This window comes from Camellia sinensis, chromosome 13, assembly GCF_055761805.1.
Source record: "Camellia sinensis isolate YWXY chromosome 13, ASM5576180v1, whole genome shotgun sequence".
NCBI classification, from domain to species: domain Eukaryota; kingdom Viridiplantae; phylum Streptophyta; class Magnoliopsida; order Ericales; family Theaceae; genus Camellia; species Camellia sinensis.
This window is the reverse complement of record NC_138973.1, coordinates 10077673-10090130: the sequence shown is the minus strand read 5'-3', so window position 1 is coordinate 10090130 and position 12458 is coordinate 10077673. Positions and strand designations below refer to the sequence as shown.

The 12458-nt window shown below is 33.3% G+C and overlaps 1 protein-coding gene across 1 annotated transcript; it reads left to right on the top strand.

The window, feature by feature from the left end:
* The first annotated feature begins 9899 nt into the window (after window positions 1-9899).
* On the top strand, window positions 9900-11244 carry LOC114308195 (uncharacterized). The gene is made up of 2 exons (XM_082900267.1): window positions 9900-10995; window positions 11147-11244. Exons 1-2 carry the CDS (start codon window positions 9900-9902, stop codon window positions 11242-11244), a joined length of 1194 nt encoding a protein of 397 aa, XP_082756393.1.
* The last annotated feature ends 1214 nt before the right edge of the window (window positions 11245-12458 follow it).

The window sequence follows — 12458 nt, the reverse complement described above, 5'->3', positions numbered from 1 at the left end:
GAATTCCTATAGGAGAGAAATGTAATGAACAAAGATTCACATAAAAATATGAAGACTATGAAAGTATAGGACACTATGATCTTTAGAATAAGAATTTAAAACTACTAGAGATGTAAAAAGACTTGAATATTTAATCCAAATGATTCAAACTTTGAATCAAGAAGAAAATATAATAGTTAGCAATTGTCGCGAGAAATAGAGATCCATTCGATGGAGTTGCCAGCTAATTTTTTCTCAAAGGACCACTAGGAAACCCAATATAATCCTAAAACGGAAGAAGAAAAAAAACAAAAACAAAAACTTGACTTCATAGATAAAACACAAGATACAACCAAAGAAACTACAATCGCAGTCCAAGGTACAAATTAGGAAGGTGTGAGGCACCCATCTTGCCCAGCTGATAAGTTATCCTTTAGTCAATTTCATTTGGAATTTGTTAGACTTTAATATGCAAGATGACTTCACTCAATTTCATTGGTTCAATTAGTTAAATTAGTGTTTCGCAAAAAATAAAATAAAATAAAAATAGAAACTAACAACTATAATGATGCCAATCAAACACTAAACTATCATGAAAATTAACAAGCATGCAATCATGGCAAAAAACAAGACAAAACATGATTAATGCATGACAATCCTAAACTAAACATGAGACAATGACATGATCAAGACAAACCAGCAACTATGACAACGAAACAGAAACATCAAACGATCTCTCAGAAAATTATGAAAATTTTATGAGACACAAATATATGTGATTAACTTACAACTCCATAATTAAGGGGTCCTCAACTTTCACTTTATGTTAGAATTGAATCTAAACATTCTCTCATTGTTCTTGATGAAGTAGGAGAAAAATTAACAAAAAAACGATCTTTCGAGTTTGAAGCTATGTAGTCCAAAGATCCAAAGAGTCATTGGGAGTTGTAGAAAGCATGAAACTCCAAAACAAAAAGGGGTCTCCAACTTTCACACTGGGTTAGACATAGGGGTGAAATTGGTACAGTTTACTGATAATATAAATCAATTGTGACCGATCAGGGGAGAAAACCAAATCGACTAAAATCTAAGCAGTCAGTAAGTGTATTCAATTTGCCATTGTTTAACAAAATCAGAGCAAACAATATATAGAAACAAAAACTGGAACACAAAATAAAACCGTAACTCCTTTACATGACACTCCTTTACTTGGAAAAATCAAAGAGTAAGGGTACCAATATTCAGGAATGGTTGGATAGGGTCTAGCTAATGCAAAATCTTGGTTTTACATTTTCCCAAATGCTCTTATTTGTCATTTACCAACTAGTGAATCTAATAATTATCACATTGTTCGAGATAAAGTACAAGAAAAATTAGCCTTAAAACGACCTCTTAAGTTTGAAGCTATGTGAATTATAGATCTAGAGACCCACTGGGTGTTGCAAGAAGCATGCAACTTAAGAATTTAGGGTTCCCAACTTTTACGTTGTGTTATGAGTAGGGGAGAAATCAATGTAGTTTGGCGGAGGTCTAGGTGATTTCTCCACCACATAGAAGCTTTTAAGTAACAAAAACAAAAATCCAAAATAAAAATAAAAATAAAAATAAAAATAAAAATAAAAATAAAAATAAAAATAAAAAAAAAGAAACAAAAAGAAAAGAAAAGAAAAATTGCAACACAAAATAAAACCATAATAATTACTTTACAAGTAACTCCTCTACTTAGATAAATTGTTGAGCACAGTACACCAATAATCAGGAAAGGTTAGAAAGGTTAGATAGGGTCCTGGCTAATGCATATTGCATATCCATTCTCCCAAACTCTCTTATTCTGTCATTTACCAAATATTGAATCTGATCATTGCCTCACTATCCTAAACAATGTAGGACATTCTAAGTTTAAACCAATGTGGGCCAAAGATTGAGAGAGCCCATTGGGTATTGTAGGAAGGATGCAAGTCGAGAATATAGGGGTCCACTTTCACGCTGTGTTAGAAGTAGGGGTGAAAATAAGAGCAGTTTGGTCGAGATCTAGGGTGGGGTTTCCCCACCAAACCAAAGATTTTGATTTGACATTTACATAAATTTATCCTAGTCAGGGAAGAGAACTAAACCGAAGTATTCAATTTGACATTCATATAAATTGATCCTGACTAGTCAAGGGAGACAACCAAGCCGACCATGCGAAATTTTGAAACGGTTTGACAAGTTGGTGTATTCAGTTTGCCATTATTAAACAAAATTAGTGCAACCATATACAGAACATAATAAGCTAGCATTGAAAAATATCCAAAATCTGGAAAAAAAAAAAAAAAAAAAAGAAGAAGAAGATTAGAATACAAAATAAAGCTAAACCCAAGTTTTTCATTTCACATTTACATAAGTTGAACCTGACCAATCAAGGGAGATCAAGTAGGACAACCAAGCCAACCTTGCAGAATTTTGAAATGGTTCGGTTGGTCGGTGTATTTGATTTGCCATTATATAATATAACAAACAAAATTAGGAGAAGCCATATACAGAATATAATAAGCCAGCATTTTGGAACGTAAAATAAAAGCAAACCGAAGCTTTTGATTTGATATTTACATAAATCAATCTTGACAAGTCAAGGGAGACAACCAAGCTAACCGTGCAGAATTTTGAAACGATTCGGTTGGTTGGTGTATTCAGTTTCCCATTATATTAAACAAAATTAGGGGAAACCATATATAAAACATAATACGTCAGCGTTGAAAAAAATAAAAATTGGAAAGTAAAATAAAAGCAAACCGAAACTTTTGATTTCAAATTCACGTAAATTGGTCATGACTGGTCAAGGGACAACCAAATCGATTGTGCACAATTTTGAAACGATTCGGATGGTTGATGTATTTGGTTTGCCATTATTAAACAAAATTAGTGCAAGCATATACAGAAACATAATACGTTAGGGTTGAAAAATATCCAAAATCTAAAATAAAAATTAAAAAGAAAAAGAAAACTGGTACACAATAAAGCTAAACCGAAGTTTTCAATATGACATTTAGATAAATCGATTCTAACCAATCAAGGGAGATCAAGGCAAACAATCAAGCCGACTGCGCATAATTTTGAAACGGTTCGGTTAGTTGGTGTATTCGTTTTGCTATTATATATTAAACAAATTAGGAGAATCCATATACAAAACATAATAAGCCAAAGTAGAAAAAAATATATACATAAATTCGAACGTAAAACAAAAGCATATTGAAGCTTTCGATTTGACATTCACAAAAATCAATCTTGACTAGTCAAGGGCGACAAACAAGCTGATCGTATAGAATTTTGAAACGATTTGGTTGGTTGGTTGGTGTATTTGGTTTGCCATTATATTAAACAAAATTAGTGAAAGCCATATACAAAACATAATACGGTAGCGTTGAAAAAAATAAAAATTGGAATGTAAAATTTAAAAAAAAACGAAGCTTCCAAGTTGACATTCATGTAAATCGATTTTGACATGGTCAAGGGAGACAACTAAATCGACCGTGAAGAATTTTGAAACAATTCAGCTGGTCAATGTATTCGGTTTGCCATTATTAAACAAAATTAGTGCAACCATATACAAAACGTAATAACCTAGCGTTGACAAATATCAAAAATTCAAAAAAGAAAAAGAAAAAAGAAAATTAGAACACAAAATAAAGCTAAACCTAAGTGTTTGATTTCACATTTACATAAATCGATCCTGACCAATCAAGAGAGATCAAGTGAGACATCCAAGCCAACCGTGTAGAGTTTTGAAACAGTTCAGTTGGAGCATAAAATAAAAGCAAACTGATGCTTTCGATTTGACGTTCACATAAATCGATCTTGACAAATCAAGGAAGACAACCAAGGCGACCATGCAAAAGATTGCAACAGTTCGTCTGGTTAGTGTATTTAGTTTGCCATTATTAAACAAATTAGTGCAACCACACGCATAACATAATAACCTAGCATTAAAAAATATCCATGATCCCAAAAAATAAAAATTTGTAGAATTTTTAAAAGCAAACCAAAGCTTTTGAGTTGACATTCACGTAAATCAATATTGACTGGTCAAGGGAGACTACCGAGCTGATCATGCAAAATTTTGAAACAGTTCAGCTAGTCGATTTATTCGGTTTGCCATTATTAAACAAAATTAGTGCAATCATATACAGAACATAATAAGCCAACGTTGAAAAATATCCAAAATCCCAAAAAATAAAAACTTGAACATAAAATAAAAGCAAACCGAAGCTTTTGAGTTGACATCCATGTAAACCGATCTTGCCTGGTCAAGGGAGACAACCGAGCTGACCGTGCAGAATTTTGAAACCGTTCGACTGGTCGGTGTATTCAGTTTGCCATTATTAAACAAAATTAGTGCAATCATATACAGAACATAATAAGCTAACGTTGAAAAATATCTAAAATCCAAAAAAAATAGAAAATTAGAACACAAAATAAAGTTAAACCGAAGTTTTATACCTAAATTCGAAAATGCAAATAATCACATAATACCTAGCTAGGTTTTGGAACTCAATAGACGGCTAAGGCAATTTCATGGAGTTTCAAGTAGATGGGTTTCCACAAAACAACACGGTGTCAAATCCACTAGGACAAACAAACAAAGAGCAACCCATTACAAGAACGCCATACCTGCATACACCGCACTGGTTGGGGATCGAACTGTACGGTCTCTACAATGCCATCAAACAAATCAAAATCAACCGATGCGCAGACAGGGGTCTTAATCGAAGAAGCGGCTTCACCAGCAAGCAATCGCGACAATATGTCGGCGAGAGAAAGTATACTATTGAATGAATTAGGGTTCGGATTTTTTATGGAAGTGAGAGTAGAGAAGACTAGATTGGGGGGGGGGTTGTGTTTGGGTTCCTTGCCTTTTATATAAGCGTGTTTATGCGTGTATGTGTGTCAACTTTTGTTTCGTGCTGCTCAAAACAAAAGTGTTTAATTGTTATTTATTATTATTTTATAAGTTTGTGGGTAATTTATAATTTCAAAATTTAATTAAGTATTATTTTATTACATAATATATTTTTTGTCAACAAAATTTAAGTTTAGCATTGAAATTATTAATTTTAAAATTTTCAAAAAGATAATTCTATTTACACAAATTTTCAAAATTATCTTATTACACTTTTATTCCTTTTTTTAAATTATCAAAAAATTTCTTAAAATTCTAACCCTAATTTCTCATCATACCCACCTTTTGACAAGATAAATGGAAGTGGAAACGGATTTTGCCTTGTTCTAGTTTCTTATCATTAGCCAAAAATGACACTGTTGCAGTCTTTACTGCGTTCAACCGAAAATGACATCGTTCTACTAATATATTACAACCTCTGTCCTTGCATGGAAGCATTTGAACCATCAGATTAGTTTAGGGTTACACGTAAAGGTATGCTTCAAACTGTTGGATAGATGGCTAGAGGAATATGGTTGGAGAGGATCCTGATCTGATTACCTATTTGTCCTGCTATTAGATGATGGTGACTTTTTTGGCACTGTTTTCTAACGAGAAGTAATTTTTTTCCCTAATATAATTTGTTTTCCAATCAAAGATGCGCAACATGGATTTGTAATCAAAAAATTACTATAAGTATCATATCACTTTTTTTTATATATACATTTTACACATTCTTTTTATAAAAAGTTAAAAAATCAATTAAAATAGTCGATTCCCAAACAGGGTCACAATATTTATTTTTAAGAAACTAAGATTTTGATTAATTGCTAACTATATACACGTTTAAATCATATTTGTCTTGGCAATTTTTTGTAACACAATTTTTATCCAAATGTAAGTTATTTACGTTTGATCAACTTAATTAATTTCAATAATGGTTTACTTGAAAAACACTAAAATTAAAACCTTTTAAATAAATGAAGTGTGCCTAATTCCAATCCCTAGTCACTTTTTCATCGGCGACTAATCAGCTTGTCACATTCGACCAACACAACCATCTTGCTTCCTTCCCTTTATTTTTTTTATTTTCTCTTTTTCTTTCTTGGTCTCTCTCTTTCTTTCGTGGTGATAGAGAGGGTAGGATTGGTTCACAATGGGGATGAGATCGAGAAATGCAACTTGAGAGCGGGTAGAGAGCATTGTTGGGACAGAGAGGCTCGTAGGAATAGAAATGAAGGTCACCAACGACAGTTGCAGTGGTGGTGGTTATGAAATTTTGTAAAAAAATTTATGAAAAACATACCATATACACCTTTTTTAATATGTGTTTTTGCTCCTCTCTCTTTTTCGGTAACAAAACTTGAATTGCACACTAAGTGAATATTCAGGTGGTCCGACTTGGATTGCGACCCCACTAACCTAAATTAAGTATGTGAAAAGTTTTTTTTTTTTTACACTTCTTATTCATAATTTGATGTTTGTAATACCATTCAATAATTTTATTTCAAATCATCAATGTAATTAATATTTTTAATAGAATATCGAATATGTGAAGGTACTTATTCACTTTTTAGAGATAAATATTTGAATACTATGAAACAAAACACAATTAATTATTTTAAAATATTTAATAAAACACAATTATTATTATCTTTTTTAAAAAAGTACTAATGCTTTTGAATACAATTCAATTAAACAAGTCATTTTTTTGTGTGTATTATGTTGAAAGTAATAATTTGGTTCGCAATTTGAAATAAAATGAATTAGGATAAATTACACTTATCGGTTTTGAGATTTGATAAAAATACAATTAATCTTATACTTTTAACATGAGTACATTGACTCTTTTTTAGTAAGACTAAAGTGATTGAAATTAATGCATTAAAAATAAATAAAGATAAATATATTTTATAATTGACAAAAGATGACAAAAATTTTCACTCATACAACTAATAAATTATTAATAAACAAGATTTGAATTAAAATATTAAAAATCAATCAGTTGGTTGGTTTCAATTTTTTGAAAATTGAGTTTTTTACTTTTCATTTTTTTGTTTTTTGTTAATATTTTTAAAATTTTAAGGAATTTTTTTACTTTTTTAAATGCACTTTACTTGGATGTATCTAAAAAGTAAAATATTTGTAAAAAAATTTAATTAAAATCAATAAATATACAAGAATACAAAAAATATATTAAATTCTTATATATATATATATATATATATATATATATATATATATATATATATTATATTTTTGGTATTTAGAAAATTTTGTAAAGATATTTTTCACAAATTTATACCTTTTAAGTATATTTATATTAGGTGTATCTAAAAATTAAAAAAAAAATGCTTAGAATATTAAAAAAAAATCAGTAAAAAAAAACACAGAAAAATAAAAATAATTTTTTTTTTAAAAAGTGAATCCTAAATATCCAAACCAAACAAGCAAATGGTATTATGCTAAATGTGTAAATACGATTAACTGTATTTTTTTTAGGGCTGGGCTTCCCTCTAATTCGTGTTTGGACTGAAGGATACTGTTGAGCCCATGGGGCTCACCACGAGTCCCGTTTTAATAATCTAAACCGTTCAATATGTAGAACTCGTCAAGTACTATATGCTTGTAAAAAATCACTTTGATCGATATCGATAGCTATCTCATCGGATCAGATTTCTTTCAACTATTTATTTTTTCACAATATTTTTTTTTATACAAAACTGATTTGATCACGTAACAATTGATATCCGATCATCGTGATTGTTTATAGGCATATAATACTCGATGAGTTCTACACATTTAACAATTCAAATTATCTACACAGGACCTGTAATAAGTCCCCACAGGCAAGACCGACCTTGAGATTTAGGGGGTCCAAGGCAAATTTCAGAAATGGGTCCCTCTTACATTGAAAAAAAAAAATCATAGATAAAACTAGGGATTTTTGGTGAAACTCCTCTTTTGGGTCTTCTTATTAGGGTAAAGGATAACCTAATCAATTTTCTTTCAAAAAGCCCCTGAGTAGGAAATGCCTACCTTAATAAGGACATTTTATAATTTCTATTTTTTTTATGACAATATTGCCTTTCTATAGATATGTATCATATATTTTTTTTACGATCTGCTACAATTTGCGAAATTAGGAACGAAATCAATGAAGACGATCTCCAAATCTGAAGATCTCGCAGCATAAGATCTCTCCCTTAGTCAACAATAGACAATCTCGTTGATCTCTCCTTTGGTCAACAATAGATGATCTCGTCGCCAACAATCAACACTCTCAATTAAACGAGAGTTTCATTGAGATTTGTGAGTGTTGACCGAGTTTTATAGGTTTTTCTTCTCAATTAGGTATGTTGATTTGTTGATTATTTATTTTTATTTTTTTATTATTTTTGTTGTGTTTGATCTGATTTCGTTTGACAAAATCAGAGTAAAATTTTACTCTGGTTCTATTGCTCTGTTTTTTGTTTGAGAGAATTAGAGTAAAATTTTACTCTGGTTCTATTGCACTGTTTTTTGTTTGAGAGAATTAGAGTAAAATTTTTACTCTGGTACGTGCTCTGTTTAGAATTGAGAGGGTGATTTATGATCTGGAGTTGGGCCGAGGTATCGACCGAGCAGGTTGAGAGCCCAGTGGTGCATTGGGCCGAGATGATCGACCGTTCGCCCAGAGAAGGGCTGTCAAAACTTGGGCCGGGCAAAACTTGGTCCGAGTGCGTCCCGCCCCAGACCGTAAAGAAGTAGCTCGGTAAGGTAGAGCTCGGTCGGACCAGGATGCTCGGTCCGAGATTAGCCGAAGTCAGACAAGTCGAGTGACCGGCGCCCGGAAAGGCGTGGTCGGCCGAGGTGACCGTTTGACCGGCGGGAAAGCTGACCATGTGGTACTTCGGGCTGGGCTTTGCCGAGATGTCGCCTAGCCCGGTCCCCCCTTTGGCTTTTCCAGGGAAGTGCTTAGGTATGAAGCACGGCACGGCGCAGCAACGCATAGGGCAGCTCGGCTGCCGAGCTCCAGCTGTGATGACAGGCAGATGGGATTAGGTGATGTTCAGCAAGGTTTGTGCTGACAGATGGGATAGCAGAGCCACGTGTCAGGAGATGACTGGGAGTGGATATGGGGCGCAGAAGGTATATAAGCATGTCTGCGCCCCCCATACGGGACACACGAACATCTCTGTAAGGAATTCTTACACTCAAACACTCTCTCCCTTCTCTCTATCTATCCTAAGGTGTGTGCTAACTTGACCGTCGGAGGGTTTTTCCGGCCACACACCGCCGGGTAGCTCACTGTTACTTGCTCGCAGGTGATCGGACATCGACGGAGCTCGGAAGAAAGGAGTACGGGCTTGCCGGAATATTTGCTCCCCGTACAAGAATGAGAGTAAATTTTACTCTAATGTTAGAATGATAGTAAAATTTTACTGTCAAGAGGTGGTCATTGCCAAATACTTTAGCTGCTACAAAATTTTACTCTGCCTCCGTTGACGTTGATCATGTTTGTTGCAACTTTTGCTTAGGTAAAAATAGTTTAGATAAGCTAAAATTTTGATTATTGAGAAGATAATATGTTCTTTTAGCTTATGCGTTTTAGTTATCAATTTTTAACTAGCAAAAAATTGCACCAAACAAGTTCATTGTCTGCAAAGAATACCATTTCTATGTGTTTGTGTAGGTTTATATATATGTATATCTATACACAAGTTATTAATAATTCATGATCACGGTTTGTGTTGTAATTGGGTGGGCATGAACTATGTTTAGACCTAGAGAACTTCATAAAGGCTCTTCCATTAGTCCCAAAGAAGTCATATTCTAAGATGTTCAAAGAAGCCAAATTGGAATGTCTAAAAATGATTTGTATTAGGAAAACTTTGACAGAGATGAGCATATGAGAAATGGGTATTAGATCAAAATAATCTTGACTTTTGGACTTGTAGTGACAGTAAAATTTTACTTTGATTAACAGTAAAATTTTATTCTTAATTAATTGCAGATTTGTAAAATGGTTCCACCTCTTATATTGTTATGCAAGTATGGTGATCGTACCATTGTGTTCAAGGTTGTGTCAAACTGCACGTTGAAGGATTTAACTGATTTCTTAAGTTGTAAATTGAAGAAGTTTGACAGTAGTGGTTGCATACTGTTATCTTACTGTTTACCTGGACATTCACAATGCATGATTGATGATGATTTTGATTTTCACAATATGTTGTCGCTTGTTTATCCCCTTGGTGTTGACCGGGTTAATGTGACTATTACTGAAATAGGCATTTCAAATGAAAAACATGGAGTTAGAAAATCAGGGGATGCTAGTGGATCCAACATTACTGATGATGAAATGGATTTACTCCCTATGTTTTGTCAACATGAAGAAATGACTTTGTTGTCTTGTGGATGGATGAATGGAATTACTGATGTAGGTCAAAGATTTATTGGAGGTGCAAAGGATTTCCAGGCTGCATTATGTAAATATGCCATTGAGATAGGATTTGAGTTTGTGTATGTGAAGAATGAGAAGTGTCAGGTCACTGCTGTGTGTTCAATAAGGGAGTCCAAAGCTTATTTATGGCGAGTACATGCATCTCTAGAAAGTGCTAATAATTTTTTCTACATTAGGACTCTACATGATGAGCATACTTGTGGAGTTGTAGTTCGTACTTCTAAAAACTCAAGGATGAGTTCAAATTTGGTTGCAAGTTTGATTGTTAATGAAGTTCATGGGAATCCCCAAACTCGTCCAATTGATGTTGTGCGTCAATTTATAGATCAATACGGGCTCACCATTATGTACAATCACGCTTGGTTGGGAGTTGAGAAAGCTAGGACTACTACTTTTGGGGATTTCTCTATGTCTTATGATGAGATTCGATGGTATATTGATATTGTGATGAGCACAAATCCTAGTAGCTATTTGCATCTTGACTATAACCATCAAAGTGGACAATTCAAGAGGTTTTTTGTTGCATTTAATGCTTCCATTCAAGGGTTTAGGCATTGTCGTCCTCTATTGTTTATCGATGGAACTTTTCTGAAGGGGAAATATAAGTGCACCTTGTTAACAGCTATAGCGAAGGATGAGGATCAAGATAGATATTACTGTAGTTTATTCAAAAGTAACAAGTTACTTATTCTCAGTGGAACATGTTAATTATTTTCAGAGTAACATGTTACTGTTATTCAGAGTAAAAATCTACTATATTTGTCCTTTTCGTTTAATATATTTACTAATTGTAAAATGTTATTTTTCAGGTTTTTTCCCTCTTGCAATGGCAATTGTCGACACGGAGACTACAGACAGTTGGGAATGGTTTTTTATGCATTTGTTGAATATATTGTTGGATAAATGACTAATTACCTTCATATCTAATCAGAACGCTGTACTTTTATAGGCTTTACCCAAGGTTTTACCTACTGCTTACCACTATTTTTGTCTCCAACACTTGCAGGCCAATTTGAGGGATAGGTTTTCCAATCCAAGTTTCAGCAATACTTTCAGGAGTAGAATAGTTTTTTTTGTTTTCTTCATGTGCTTATGCTCCGACAGTGGGATGTTTTAATCAGTGTTTGAAAGAATTACAAGATGAGGGAAAATGGATCGTTTATAGGTTTCTATCCAATTTGCCCTATGACAAGTGGACTAATGCATATTTTAAAAGACAAAAATACGGTGAAATGCACTCGAATGTGGCAGAGTCTTTCAATTCATGGATCCGTCAAGCTAGTCATTTGCCACTACGAAGATGATTGATTCAATTAGGTTGAAGATCATGGATTTGATGTCGAGAAGGAGCGAACAAGCTAAGAAATGAAATACTTTTCATTGTCAAGAGATGGATTCAACATTAGTAAATGCTCTTAAAAGTGGAAGAACTTGATTGGTTAGTCATTCAAGTGATCATGTTTTTGAGGTTCAATCCCGGCCATCGATTAGCGTTGACCTATTGAATAAAACTTGCTCATGTTACCAATGGCAATTGAATGGATTTCTTTGTGCTCACACGGCGACCGCTATCCAAAAGAGTGAAGGTGATTTGTATGCACATGCGGAACCATTTTATTACACTAGCAAGTTCCAAGCTTGCTATGCTGAGTCTGTTTATCCAATACCCACTGTTAAGAAACCTCTTGTAGTTATGGATGATCTTGTTGTCCTTCCTCCAGTTTGTAAGAGGCTACCTGGTAGGCCAAGGAAGAATAGGATTCTATCTAGGGGAGAGAAGATAAGATGAGTACAATGTAGTAGATGCGAGAAGTACGATCATAATAGGAAGACTTGCAAAGAGACATTGCCATGAAAGACATTATTGATTTTGTAATAGAAGTATGAAAATAATACAATTCTTCTGCAATAAATAGTCCATAGCAATAATAGTATAGTCTTTTAGACTAGATTTGTAAGGAAACATTGAAATAAAAGACATTTTTACTATGTTCTTGAATAGTTGTTTGTTCAAGTTTTTGATTTGCTTTGTGGTTGAGTTTGACATTTTAATATATTTTTTTAATGTGGGTGAATAAGTTTCATGTAAATGAACTTATAATGGAGTTTGTTCAGTAGGTG

Bases quoted from the DNA above. Each gene is read 5' to 3' on its own strand.
- LOC114308195 (XM_082900267.1), top strand. From the start codon at position 9,900: ATGGTTCCACCTCTTATATTGTTATGCAAGTATGGTGATCGTACCATT. The intron at 10,996-11,146 runs GTAGTTTATTCA...GTTATTTTTCAG, and splicing joins GGATCAAGATAGATATTACT to GTTTTTTCCCTCTTGCAATG.